Here is a 15,077-nt window from a genome sequence, read left to right as displayed (position 1 = left end):
ACTGATGAACAGAGGCAGACAATCCAACACCTTCACATCAGGAGGATTAAATGTTACAACTTTTATAACATCTTCAGAGGGCTGACACATATCAATGAGGATTCTTTTCAGAAAAGCGTATCACAGTCTGCCATCTGAGACATCGCTTTCCACTGCACAGATATGATTAATCCTGATCTTTCCCCAACGCACAAGCCTCCTGTCACTATTCCTGCTCAGAAATTAAGGACTCTGCAAACAAAGCCAAGGAATTGTACTATGCTATGTATCTAATGTGCACACAGGAGAAATCAGCATTTGCACTGTGGCAGTGCAGAAGAGAATACGCTGCAGAGAGAGTCAACACCACTGCCAGTGACCTACTTTATATTGGGGAAGGGATTTCAGCAAGACTTTCTTTTTTCCCCTGACAGAAGCAGGAATTTTTGTAAGTACTAAATTTAGCAAGGTCCTGAGGACAACATTCACAATTTCTTGTCAGTGCTATCCCCTTCTCATAGGGCTCTATGCAAGCTCTCATCACTATCAAAGAAAATTGGCCTCTCTCTCTCCAACTGTCAGAAAAAAATATTCTCCTTTCAACAAAGAGGGAATGAGAAGCTTCTCTTCCACAATATTCCTCATGACGACAGCAGAACTCTGGACACTGCCAGAGCATATATACTTATTTGTTAATATCGGAGGAGACAGCTTCCGAAAGCACTGCAAGCTCTCCCATCTGACATTATCCAGTTTGCCACAGATAACAACCCTGAACTGGAAGCTTTCCCCTGCCAGAATGCCCAGCATGTAAAATTGTTAAAGGCTTAGAAATGGTTTCAGGGCTGCTCCAATGGCGTGCTGCAGCAAAATCTGATTGCCATTAAAAAAACAAGAGCAATCAGAAGAGGAGGAGACTCTAGTTCATTACTTTGAACAAAAGATTTGCATTTATTCACTCCTCTCCAGAGCAAACAAATTCCAGGAAAAAAAATTACTAGCATTTAAACTAGGTAATAACTCACAAGACCCTTTGGACTGTTCAGGATATGAACATGTTCCTGAGCTGTCTTAACAAAGACTGAGAAAACCTCTGCCTCCCACACAGACAATAACATCCCCCCAGCCCCCAACTAGAAACTGTGAAAGTTTCTGGTTTTATGATGTTTGGCTACAGGACAGGCAGAGATTCCTGCAATTAAAGTAATTTGGAGACGAAACGAAGTTTCCAGAGATGACAGAAAAGCAGCTGGAACTTGTTCAGTGCTTCTAGTTCACAGTTTCTCAAGCCATCACAAGCACACTACCAATTAAGCTCAGTGATCACACCTACAAGTATTTTATAGGGAAATAATGATGTCAGGTTATTGAAACCTTATGTTTAGATCCACCAGATAAGCATGATCGATGCTGACTGTAAGATCACAGGAAATTTAACAACACGACATCCCAGTGTCTGTTAACTATCACCACATTCACTTGCTGCACTGCACGGACAAATCTTACTACTGCAACTTCATTTGCCCACAAAGATTCCAGCTGAAAACTCACTTTAAATATGGCTTTAATAATACATGAAAGACATTAATCTATAAATGTTGATTTTTGAAATAGCACTTCACTGTGTCACTCAAACTGAGTGCTTTTGATCATTAAAACTTGCATGATTTTTTTCAGTCGTAGTAACGAGGCTCTGCTTCAGCTGAGAGCTGATCTCATCAGAGCCAATTATACACTGTGGCATAGATCTGACCGGAGCTTTTAAAGGTTTTAAAAATGCAATTTCATTTTTCTTATCTCACCAAACAATTCAAAGTCCTAGCAATCTTGTTACAACATTTAGGATCCAGGAACTCTCATGTCAACGAGATGCTTAGCAGGAGACTACTAGTAAAAAAAGAAACAAAAACGCATCACTGAATTTGTTTCTTTACTCCTCACACGCAAGTCAATAGTTTCTTGTGCCTTTTTCCATGTGAAATGGCTTCTCTAAAATGCTGTGGGATTAATCTCCTGACCTCATTTAGCATGAGATACGTCGTCAGACTAAACTCTACTCTGCTTAGATTAAATGCGGGTATCTCAAAATTATCAAACAAAACCTCTTCAAGAGTGTGCCATTTCCAGCAACTGAATATGATAATGAGTTGTGTAAGCTCAGAGAGACGGACACATCTCCCATCAGATATGCCACAACGCTTCTACCATTGACAGACGCATGAGCAAGATTTTAGTCTTATTTTAAAGAAAGTTACGCGAGACCCATTTCTTTGCAGAAATCCTTGATTTCCATCTTTTCCCTTTAGCGGCACCTACATTCCAATCACGTTTAGAAAGGTATGAAAGTGCTGAAGCCCTTGCTATATTTTGCGTTCTCTTCTTTGTCTGCATCCTCAAGCCGTCTCCTCGCTCTGCAATGTAATCAACACCCAGCCCCGGACTGGTGACATTGCAGCGGAGGTTGGTACAAGGGGGTTCCTGCAGCTCTCCCAATACTATGACGTTGCACCTTCTAAGAGGTGCATGAGTATCTTGCGCAATAGTGCACCAAATGAAAATTAGCATTTAGACATTAGCCTAGAAACTGTACCCGCTGTAAAGGGTGTCTGTAAATAGATTAGATCCATCTATATATCAAGATTAGTTTGTGTATCATGAGAGTTTCACTGCCCATGAATTTAAGTGAGAACACGGCACTTCACATATAAATCATTATACCATTACTATCAGCACATCTCTAAGGATGTTAGATACGGCCTCTGTTGTTGCCTTCAGTTAACAGTAAGGAAACTGAAGCACAAATTCGCTGATTCGATCAAGGTCACTGAAGTAGCACAATTCAGGTCTTCCAAATCCAAGGGTCTCTCTTATTGAGTGACACTGTCTCTTTATACTCTCTGAAATTGTACAAGTGATGCAGGAAGAGTTTAAGGCTTTCCTTCTGAAGAATCCTCAGCTAGTTCTGAGTACTGACAGATCATTAAGGTGAGGGTGCTATGGGAGAGCTTTCCCCGCCAGGCTGGGTTGACAGGGTGGCACTGCCACGGTTGCCATGACAATGGCTGAATCTTTGCAATGACATTGCACACACTTCAAATGAAAACCTGCACAAGTCTCAAAACACCATCCAATGCTGTAAGAAGTCTGACAAGATCCCAAATCATCTCTTAATCTCCAATTAAAGAGAGAACCACGCACGCAGGAAGGGAATGCAGATTGTTTGTGAAAGATTTCACCTCTGCCAGAGCTGAAATGCAGAAGAACAATGCAGGAGAAGTTTTCTGTGAACCTCCCGATTTTGGAAAACTACAAGTACTACTCACTACAGAGAGGGAACAATGCTGTATTTAGGAGAAGAATGACTCAGTTGAGACAAAAAACATTGAACTCATCCCCTGCCATCACTCTCCAATTCGTTGAACGCTGAAGAACTACAGAGATGCCAGGGAAAGAAAAAGGTTAGTGATAAGTAGCCTAATGCATTTCATAACTCCTTACATTCACATCTAGTGCACACAATTTGCAAATGGAGTTGTAAAGGAAGAGAGCAAGTACTCACCCCTCTCTAGAGTTACAATCACATAACACCATATCAGATGGGCGAGATTCCACCAATTCAGCAGCTTTATATAAAAGCTGGTTATATCCAATATTGAATACTAGATAACAACAAGCACTGACACATCTATTATTTCAATTAACCGAATACAAAGGACAGAGATCAGCCCAATACGCTCACATCTCAAGGCCTTTTAAAAGCCTCCAGCTCCCAGGCTACTTGTTATTTCCAAAAGCACAGACATTAGCATTACCTTTTGCTGCTTCAGATCGCTTAGGCAAATCAAGTGTATCAAAATTCCTGTCCAAATCTCCATTCTTCTTTCCTGTGCAAAAAAATAACACAACAGATGGAAAAGACTGTCAGCATCCTGACAGGTAAGTTACTGTCATGTGCATCTACAAGATGAGAGAAGGTATAGACTCAGAATATAAATCACAGACTATTACCCATATTTGCACAAATCTAACTTGGAATCCAGCTGCATAGCTGTGGTTTTGGCATGAGCAACTTAGGGGCAAAAATCCGTGCTACTTTCAGGTTGATCTGCAAACATGCTTAGCACTAGCATTTCAGTGGGTCTTAAGAGTGCTTAAAATCTTGGAAAATGGTGTCATTTCCCTTCTTGGCAAAGCTATGCCCCTCCCTCAGAAGCCCAGTATTTACTTGTTATTTTTACAGAGGTATTTTGACCTGAAGCTTAGCTGAAGCAGAAGCCAACAGCAGAGCAAAAAACAGCAGGCTTTTGATTTGCAGCCTCTATTCTCATTGTAAGCATCAGGCAGGAAGGCTTAGATTTAATACATTGCACAGACAGCAGCCAACAACTTAACCTTGAATTGCCCTTCAATCAATAAAGTGCCATTTTGACTATTTATTAGAAGCTAATGCAAATAACTCCATACTTTTGCTAAGAGGCACTTTCAAACCATTACATCAGATTTAATTTATACAATCCTTCATAGAAAGCAGAAAAACCCCTGGATTTTAGTTTTAGTTAGGTTGAGAATTCAAGGTTATGTAAACAGCTGGAGAGGGAAGGGTTATTTTTCATCCCTTCCTCTCCCCCCAGGAGACACACTGCCCTGGGTAAGGCAGGGATGCTGTGGGATAAGCAGGCACCCTGCTGTCAGACAAGTACTGACAGCACAGAGATTATTTTGAAGTGCAGGAAGATACATGGCTTCTGAGGCCAGCAGTGTACAATTTACCTTTCCCAAATTATTTTGAGGGGGAAAAAAAAAAAAATCAAATTATTTAGTCCCTCTCCCTCAAGAGCAGGGGAGGCAGGTGCAGTAGGATGAATTCTGAATAACACAATTTAGTCTGCCAGAGGTGGCTTCTGAGCAGGGGCTCTACCAGGCTGTTAGTGGAGGTTTACAGGAAGGGCTGAAAGCTCTGCCAGTCAGAATGCCTTAAAGTAAACAGGAAAATCATCCTTGAAAGTGTAATGTGGGGATTCAGCTGACTCTTGACTGGGAATAGGTCAAAAAACAGGAAAGGTCACTCCCTGTTATAGCAGAGATGGTGTAGCTTCTGCACAGTGAATTCAACAGGCCGCTCTACCTTTCCTCTTGACAAATGGATAAATATATGCAGTATTACACAGGGAAGAAATAGAGCTTTTAAATATCAATATGAATATTTAAAAATAACATCAAGAGAAAAACAACCCCTCAAGATAGTATTCCATCCTCTCCCTTTCTTTGGACATATCACACTCTTTTGTTTTGAATTGCCAACACAGAATATCAGCCAACTTTAACTACTGTGCAAAACAAAGCATGCATCTAGAAATTCTGTTCACCTGAAGTAATTTGCTTAATTACACAGAGCATGAAAAAGCCCATCTAAGGTGCCAAAAGGTCATGCAGCCAGGTACCATGCCATCCTTTGAAAGGTGTCTTTTCCAAAGGAAGGGACAGGAATTAGCTGCTCTTTGCACCCCTCCATCAAGTTTTTGCTCCATGAAAGAACCAGAAACACGTTGCTTGGGGAACCAAATACCAGAAAGAAAAAATGAAAGGACACTGCATTTCATAAAGGCAGCTGAACCCAGTCACTGGCTGCAAACCCTTGTTGACCCTTAGAGCACTGACAGCAAAAAGCAGGGCAGAGGGAAGGAAAAAGCACTGAAGGAAGGAAGTCGGTGTTTAGGAAAGATTACAGACTTAAGGCAGGCCAATAAATGTGACTCCATCTTATCTACAAGGAGGACAAACTGTTTTTTCACATGACCCTGAATTTCATGTCTCTGGCATTAGCTAGTTTGAACCTCAGAACATTTACTTGGAGAGTCAGACCTCATTCAACACAACTATTCATTTCAGAAGTTCTCTCTGTAATTTAAAGGCTGGGGTTTGCTACTTCTATTATCCCTGCATAACTGAGATGGCCCAGTAAAAGTTCCTTTCTTTCCAGTTCACTTTTAGTCAGCAGTGTTAATTTGTGCATAACTGTAAGGAAGAGACTGCCCAGGAGTGCAGTGTTGGCTGCTACATCTTTTGAGCCAGCAATGCAGAAGCAGCTGCCTATTTACTAACCCATCTTTCATCACCACAGCTCATTCCACCTGCGCTCTGTGGTCTTCAGTCCCTGCCTCTCAGTTTCCGGGCCAGACTGCAAATACTGTCCATCTTCTGTGAAGCCCCTTGGCTAGTTTGTCTCTCAGCCCTCTGAGAAACTAACCCACGTCTGGTTTGAACCAGAAGCTGCCAGCTGTTTGTGAACGGAAGCAATTCAGAACACAGAGCTCTGACCAAGGGGATTTCAACTCTACAAATTACTTGTTTAATCAAATTGAGGCAAGGGCCAGGTTCAGAAACACCTAAAGCAGCTCCGTTTTCCAGCGCTTTCCTACAGAGGGAAGGTGACCAAGCTCTAAGAAGACTCCAAAACAAATCCATCTAGAAGGCAAAGGTTTCAAACTGTGGCCCAGCCGGTATTTTTCCCAATTTGATTTTCACAGGACCCACAAATATTGGTTTGGAGTTTCTAAAAAGGTGACCCAATTTAGCAAGGTGAAGAGCCTACCAGTTCAAAATCTCTCAGCCATCCCCTGGCCTGACTCGTGTCAGGAGAGAACCAGCTCCACCACCAGCCTCTGTAGCTCTGGACGCCCCCTCTGCCACTCGAGCCCGTCGGTAAAGCCAGCGCACAGGGACGCTGCAATGACCGCACCAGCAGGAGGAAACAAGTTTAAGACCCTGTGTTTGTGCATTTAAATTTCTGCCCTTCTATGCATCTCTCTGCTCCCCAAGTTTTCCAGCCTGAGGTATGCCAGAGAAAAGATGATGCTGTTGGACCAGAAGCATGGCTCTACACCTTGCCAAGAGACAGACAGCTTTGAACATGCCTGCTGACAGGTCTGTTTTATGAGACCTGGCTGTAGGAATTGGCCCAGGACTCTCATTTGGGAAAATACCCAAGACTTGCGTGTGCAAGATGCAGTTTACAGTCTCTGAAACCGTGGGATTAAAATTCTTTCTCTCTCCCCCCTGTGCTACTTTTCATTATGTAAGGAATAACCAAAACATGACCTCTGGCATTTTCAGCCTGTCAGAAACTCAGTATGGATTTTGAAGTACGACCCAGCGTCATTAACCACTAATGTTGTTGCTGATCTTCCTCAAATATCATTTTGCTTTAACGGATAATCAAAACAACTCTTCAGCTAGACCATTTTTGCTCAAGGATTAACCTCCCAAACACTTTCTTTCTGGTTAAAAAAAACCAAAAGTTCAAGGGAAAGATTCTTCTTAACAACCCCCTTGTTCTCCCAAACAGTCAATACTGTGCTTGTTAATACCTCCACTGACCCGGACTGCAGCGGAGCGGCAGAGCAAGGGCTGAGCTCTGTCCTTCCAACATGTCCGTCCTCCACAGCCTCACAGTCATACTCTGAAATCAGCGTCTCTCAGAACACTAGTGAGCATCATTTATTGGGTAAAGAAACTTGATTTCACTCCCCCCCAACATTTCTCCTGTGGCTCAATCCTGCAGAACCCGCTGATCTGAAGGAAGTGTCACAAACTGAAAACGACCCTGCCGTTATCCCCAAGTCAGTCTCGGGAACACACTGGAGGTCTGCAGGGCACTCACAGCAAAACAACTTCCCGGCCAAGAAGCAAGGGAGGCAAACTTTAGTCTCAGCCTCGTGTGTTCCAATTGTAATTGCACCTGTTGTGCCAGGATGAGAAGCTAAAGGGCATATTCCCCGAGGTGCTTCACCTAACCAGTCCAGTGCCAGTAATACAGATGCAGCAGCCCAGGCGTGCATGCCCAAGCAGACAAGACACCATCATCCCTGAGAATACACATCCAGGCTGCTGAGTCTTCATGGCTGCTGGTGCCCAGCCAGCAAAGCTGTGCTTGGATACCATGAGGCTGGGGAGGCAACCTGCACACTCAGGTGTTCCCTCTCTCCTAGGTTATCAGGCCAGTTACAAATCAATTCCCCTACTGCACTTACACCAGGAATGAATAAAACCTTGTGTTTCCTATTTGCGGTGTGGGAAGATCAAACTGAAAACGCTGACTCCAGTAGAGGATTTCCCTGCCTGCTGACACGAACAGGAGGATGCACTGGGAGAGGAGAAGGTGAATGAATGGGACCTTGATCTCAGCTCTCAGCTTTGCATGTAAAAGTTGAACAAAGCATATTATGGCGATGATGAAAAGAAAGCATTGCAAAGACTCACCTTGATTGAACCACTCCTCTAATTACCAGAAAAGCAGCAGAAGAAAAACAAAAATTTACAGGAAGGAAGAAAATACAAAGGAACAGTCACTAAGAGGCAGAATGTCACAGAACAGGTTCAAAACCTGAGTATTACAAGAATACTAGAGAACTTTCATCAATTAAAAAGGCAAATCAAAACAAGTTATTCCACTTTCTCCCTTTTGTTCCTGCTGAAAAAAAATAAACCAATCTGCACAGCTTTTTTTTCTTCCTCTTTTCATTAAATGAAAAGGTGCTCCCAGAACTGAGGGGACAGAAGGCTGACCGGCCCTTTTCAGAGCTGTTTGAAATGCTGTGATCAATGACCATGAAATAAAACAAAATAAACATGGAAACACTGCAAGGTTAAGCGAACAAGAGGGGGAGAGAATTGATCTATTCTAAAGTCCTAGACTGAAAAAATTAAGGCAGGTTCAGACCAGGTATTCAGATAAACGTGAAAAAAGGAAGCTTCTCTTTATGATTTTAAAAGCACACATATTAATGGATTTAATTTTTATTTTTTAAACACAACAGTTGCCTGTTCCCCTCTATCCTTCTGATCTAAATACTACCTGCTGCGAGCTCAGAATTATTGCCAGTTCATCTCCCTCTAGAGAGCAGTACACAGCAGAGCACAGCAGAAAGGAGGGAAAAAAAGTTAAAATATACTTTGGAAATGGTCACTTCCCGCTGAAGACAGAGCCAAACCCAAGCTGTCGCTGCGTGCCTGCATTTCTCAGGGAAATCTGTGGGTTCATCCTCAGTGTCAGATGATTTTGAGACCAATTTGTCCAAAAAGACACGATCAGATGCTTTGGCTGATAAACAGGAGCTGTCGGGGCGTACAGACACAGAAGGTACCTCCGGGTCGGCCCCAGAGGCCTGGCAAAGGACAGCCACCCGAGAGCGCTCGCTTTTCCCTCCGTCATCGAGAGGACAATGACAGGTGTCCATCAGCAGCTCCCCTCCTCCCACAGCGCACACCCACAGCTTTTATGTCTAAAAATGTTTTCACTGACTGTGTTGCTCTCGAGCAGCAAAACAACAGGGACCACGAGTGGCAGGAACAGGCTCGAGTCAGCACACGTTCAAGGTTTCCAAAGGATATCGCACCGAAGCATCAGTGGTTCGCCGTGAGAACAGGCTGGCCAGGCAGGTAAAATTCTCTCTTCAGTTTTTCCCCCAGTCATTAAAAGATTCCCATCACTTTTTTCCTTTTTAAACACAGTTTACATCTAGCTGATGACAGACTAGTCTGCAAAAGCGAGGTCACACTGTGATGACTTCCTTGACACATATGGAGACATAACATTTTAATAACATGTACAGGTCAGATCAAAGGAAGAGTAACATGCAGCACACAGTCCATCAAATTCAAACAATTCCATACCGGCTCTTCTGGACCAAAACCTTCCTTAGACCTGGCTATAAATAGTAAGCCAGGATGTGAGTACACATGAATGAGGATAATGGAGCCTAGACAGAAAATTGAGTTAATTATCTCTGAATTCAGTCTAGAATAGTCATTTCTCTAAAACAACAAAGAAAGCGGATATAATTTGAGTCTCTTTCTAAAGGAAAGATAGAAGGGGGGTTACTGAGACTATTAATCCTCTCTTGTAATGAAACTCATTTGCAACACTCGTATCCCAGAGGAGAGAACAGGTCTAAAAGTGACTGACAATTAAAAGCTACAAAATCATGTTTGCAATTTAAATTACTGAAAGAGTGACAGAATTGGGAGGTTGTGTGTTTTGGTTGTGAGTGGGAGGGCAGGTTTTCAGCTTGTTTTCAGATGCGAGGGACCGGAGGCACGGCAGTCACACAGACAGGACATGCAGGGTGAAGCCGTGCGGGCCCGGGACTCGTGCTGCCTGGGCTCAGCGGAGATGTGACAGATGCACGAACACAGCGAAGCAGGAGAGGCAGACACATCTACGTTTGTCCAACAGCACGGAGTCACCTGTCAGCATGCACCACTCCTGTTCAAAGCCAAACAAAACTAGAGCAACCGTGGAAAAACATCCCCAAATATCTAGTAGTAATGGAACAAGGGAAACGAACACGTGCCACGACACCATGAACACGAACCTCAGCAAGTTGCACTGTGCTGAACCCGCATGACGAATGTGCTTGCAAGAGCAGGCCTACACAGCAAAATTCCCCCCCAAATCCATTTCCAGTTCTGAGCTCTTTGCAACACGTACCTTTGGCTTTTTTTCCACCGAAACAACCAGCGTCATCTTTCTTCTTCTTCTGAGAGCCTCCCGTGCTTGTTGTCTGACTGGCGTCTAGTTCTTGGTACTTATCAGCTCCGGGGACCTCTTTATGGACATGATAGGAGAGGTTCCGCATGATGCACACGCAGTTCTCCACAGACTGTTACAGAGAAATGTATGTTGCAGTAAGTACTTCACCTTCTTATTTGCAAACTGTTACACTATACAGTGAAGGGGTAGGGGGAATTTTAAAAAAGCCCATTTGCCCCAGGAAAAGAATGATGCTTCCAAAAAAGATCTAGTCAAGACCCCCCTAAATTAAGGTTTGTTCTTGTTCTAAACCCAATGTTATGCTTCCAAAAGTGAAGCTCTTCATAAATAGCACCCATTCAAAATGAAAACTCTAATAAAAAATACCAGCTTGATCTTAAAGAATACAATTCACCAAAAGATCAAACACACAATGGAAAATGATCATATAAGGATTTTAATATAAACCTCTCACTTTTCCAACTTTTACAATCCCCAAGGGGCCCATTTTGTTAGATTTTCTCTGGGTCAAAACCCAGGCCTTGTGAGGATTTCAATGAGAACACACATTGTCCTGCAGTAGTATCTAATCCACAGCACATCAGGTTCTGACAAGAGCAATGCTCTGCAGGTTGCAACGGAAACCACCAGGTGGTTACAAAATCCACTTCCAAAATCATCTGATTAAGTGACAGGGCTTTAGAATTCCCTTGTACAGTCCACCACACAGCGAGACTCAAAAAGCATAAAATAATGATGCTTTACAAGCCTCATTGGTGTTACAAAGCAATAGTACGCTCCTTCTTTTTCAAACAGGCTAAATTTATGATATTCCTTATGCATATAAGTAAACATTTCAGCAGCACAGGATGAGAAGATGATAAAACCAGATTAATCAAAATCTGCACCGAAAATATAATCACAGCCACAATGAAAGTGCTGCAGGTCTGAAGACATATCGTAATATCCAAGCACTACAGTCTCTAGAGATGGTGCTGAAAAAGTCTTTAAAATGGGAACTGACTCCTTTGCTGGTATTGTACAAAGCACAATACAATAGGACTCAATTCTGATTTGGAGACTGCACTTATGTCAATTAAGTAATGAAGAGCAATGGCAATAACGTCACTGACATTAATAGAGGACCACTCTCCCCACCTGTTACAACCACTTGCCTTTGCTCACCTCATCAGCCACACATGATAACTCAGCAGCATCGTGCTGATACCCCAGCAGTACTACCATGGATATCACAACAGAGATGAGAGGAAGATAATTACTATATTTTCTGAGGCAAGCATAATCCCTTTCTGAGACCAGCAAATAGGAGTCAGATCCCAGCGCAACACTTCAGCTTAAATTAATGGAAGCATCCATTAATTCTTAATACTCAAGTTCACCTTATTGTCTGTATCCTTCTTGCCAACTGCAGACTGGAGAGCGTGCAGCAGAGCATCCACCAGGCCATCGCACTCGCGTAACCTCCTGCGCGCTTCTGCTCCATCTGAACTCACATTCCTAACAGGAGAGATCGGAAAGAAAATTTAGCCCTCTGACCTTGGCCAGAAAGCTGAAGGTGCGTCCATTCATACCACCATTATTAAGAACTCATTACATGTTGGATGAACAACTGGGAGGTGAAATAGTCCAACAAACCTATTAAATCTCAGCAAAACATGGCCAATGCACATCTGCAACTCCCCAAGTCTGAACGAGAAGGGGAAAACAGTCACAGAGGTGTCCACAAACACATTTTTCCAAATTGCTACCAAGTCCAGCCACATGCCTTAAACTGAGCAGGAGTTTGTAGGGCAAACAATACACAAACCGAAAAATTAATTTCAAAGCCAGAACTTTTAATGTGAAAAATATTTTCACTACCTTAAGAAAAAGATAGAAAAATCACAGAACTACTCAGCAGTATTAATGGTCACAGAAACTGAAAAAAGAAAATGGTTAAAACCAGGCATACAATAAGCTGTATTTTATTTAATCAATCTGTAAATAAAATTGTTCTTCGCTTTCCTTGGCCACCATCTGCTCCAAAGCAGTCAGGCTGGCAGTGACCACGTACAACTGCTGTCTCCTTCACTGCTCGAGGTTTCTCCAAATCCATTTCAGATCTCCAGCTTTCTGGTTGGAAGTTACTGCCACCCAGTTAAAATTCCATGTTTTGACATTTAAAGCCCACCCTGCACAGCAGCTTCAGCCCAAAGCCTGAGTCAGTCACATTTAAGAAAGTAAAAGGGGACAGTTTGTGTGTTTATATGGCTTTAAGTTTCTTGAAACAAAAGGAATCAAGTGACAAAATGATTCTTAACAGTGCTTGCCGGCAAAACCGATATGGAAAGTTTTCTCAGAGCTGAAATGCACTAATTTTGGCAACACCACAGTCAGCACTTCAGCTTTCAGGGTCTTTGAATTCCACAAGCCCGTGCACGGCTGGCTCTCAAAAGCTCAGGACACAATCGTTACCTTCTGCTGCCAGGATCGTGCAGCCAATTCTTCTCTTTAACTAACTAGAGGGACTGCCAATCTCCAAGTAATTAACAAATCAATCATGGTCCCCTCTCCTGTCCCCCATCATCCAGGCAGGCTGGTATGTTAATTGGATGACTAGGAAAAAAACACATTTTCTTAGAGACCTCTCAAAATCTGAAGACACTTAATTGTGAGCTGGTTGCTGTAACAGCACATTAACTTTCAATTAAGAATACAAATTGAATGCACAGATAAATGAATCCTTTCCCCAAATCCTAACACACAGCCTCACCTCTAGCAATGGCTGATACGAGGCAGGTAAAGTGGATATTAAAATACGAGTCTACAGGATACATGGAAGAGAGAATTCTACACGCTGCTTTTTCAGACTTCAGTTGTACTAATCCTTTTGTATCAAAAGCTCAAATGTGAATTTTAATGTCAAGTCTTTATGAAACTGAAATTAGAATTCAAATTCTCTGTGAAACCTTTCAGGAGTTATAACAATAAATGATAGCAGCTCCACCTCCAAGCACATCTATTAAAGTGGAACATTACTTCTTAAGCTTGAGGGTGACAGAAATGCACTAAAAATGGTTGTATCTGGAGCTGTGTATCATGGTTCTTATTCCCTTACTGAGTCTTAGAAATACAGAGCTAACATACATAAGGAACACTTGCAGACTTCAAAAAATAAGTAAATCAAAAAAAAAGCTTCACACCTGGCCCACAATGGCCCATTTGTAAGAGATATTGCTATGGCCCATTTGTGCTACCACACTTGCAGGGCATTTGTTCTACTGCTTTGGTTATCAACAGCATCACAGTATTTTGTATTCTGCTTTCTTATTTCTTGACCTGTATTAGGATCAAGGTTAAGGTAAGCACTGATTTAGGCTATAATTTAAAAAGTTACTACAAAAGTACATCAGTAAGAGCATGGTTTGCTGGTATCGCTGTATCTTCAACTATGGAAAAATTTACTGAAAATTAATGCCTCAAGAAAAAAATCCCACATTTATCACACATAAGTAGGCATGAAAACTCTGCAGGATGAAAGTAATAGCTAATTAATGCTATGAATAAGTTATCCAGACATCAAACTTTGCAGCTTTAATGTTCCAACTAACACATCAGAAAATGTATCTGTATGAGCATCTCATGCAGAAACATCTGCTCTATAAACACCCAGCACTCCTGGGATTCTGCTGGTCCTTCCTCCTTGGGTGAGGAGGTTCCTGCAGCCCACGGGATTTATCCAATATGGAAAAACAAAACACCCATTTCCCTGTCTGTAACTCTAACCCAGACCTACTGGAGAGCTCAGCTCACATTCTTCTCCACAGAAGTCTGGGCAACAAGGGGCTAAGAAAGACCAAGCCCAGGCAGATCAGGACCAGCTCTTTCTGCTGCTCCACTGCTGCAAAACACAGCAAAAATCTCCCAATTCCCATGGGAATATTTGCATTTCAGATACACGCACAAGCACACCGAACACCCCTCAGCACTAAGCAAAGGCGGGCACAGCTGAAGTGAAGCCGGCATCCTCGGAATGAGCTGTCGTAGGTAACCCCAGGAGAAGAGTTCCCAGGCCTGGTTCCCATGATCCCGAGCAACCTTCAAAAGCTCAGGCAAACGCCAGGTTGCATTTCTGCCTTGGGGTGTTAAGATTCTGTAGCATCTACCTCCTTGTAAAACATCACCTGGTAGTCATCAGCCAAATTCACGTCTTGGGTCTTCAAGGGGATAAGCAGCATGGAGACAAAAGTGATTACATGGACTAGGGAGCTAGTGCTGGCACTGCAAAGAACGGAATCTGCAGCCTGGTATCGCACTCCAGTGACCAGTCAGGAAAAACCTCTTCCAATTTCACAGCTGAACTAAAACCGTTCTTGATGCAACTTAGATTTATTACACCTTATGGAATGAAAAAATAGCTAAATCATGTTCCAAAGGAACCTTTCAAAGCAAAGTTTCTAAACACCCATCTTTGAAGAGTGGTAAAAATCAAAACTAATAGGTGAGAGATTCCAGCAGATGTAAACAGAGGATTTGTAGCTGTCATACACAGGGTGACACTCCACAG

General features: G+C 42.6%; 1 protein-coding gene across 14 annotated transcripts in view; it reads right to left on the bottom strand.

Annotated features, from left to right (window-relative positions):
* ARVCF (ARVCF delta catenin family member) overlaps window positions 1-15,077 on the bottom strand; it is a 241,239-nt gene that overhangs the window by 39,350 nt on the left and 186,812 nt on the right. For 12 of the 14 annotated variants that reach the window (XM_065851815.2, XM_065851818.2, XM_071815899.1 and 9 more), the window contains 4 exons: window positions 11,911-12,028; window positions 10,469-10,640; window positions 8,239-8,256; window positions 3,792-3,863 (listed from right to left, as the gene is read on the bottom strand). In XM_065851815.2, the coding sequence (XP_065707887.1) occupies window positions 3,792-3,863; window positions 8,239-8,256; window positions 10,469-10,640; window positions 11,911-12,028 (380 nt within the window). The remainder of the gene's footprint in view (window positions 1-3,791; window positions 3,864-8,238; window positions 8,257-10,468; window positions 10,641-11,910; window positions 12,029-15,077) is intronic. The other 2 variants (XM_065851817.2, XM_071815902.1) reach the window with 2 other exon arrangements.

Source organism: Patagioenas fasciata, chromosome 17, assembly GCF_037038585.1.
Source record: "Patagioenas fasciata isolate bPatFas1 chromosome 17, bPatFas1.hap1, whole genome shotgun sequence".
NCBI lineage: Eukaryota > Metazoa > Chordata > Aves > Columbiformes > Columbidae > Patagioenas > Patagioenas fasciata.
The sequence above is the reverse complement of the archived record's forward strand: the minus strand, read 5'-3'. Positions and strand labels throughout refer to the sequence as shown.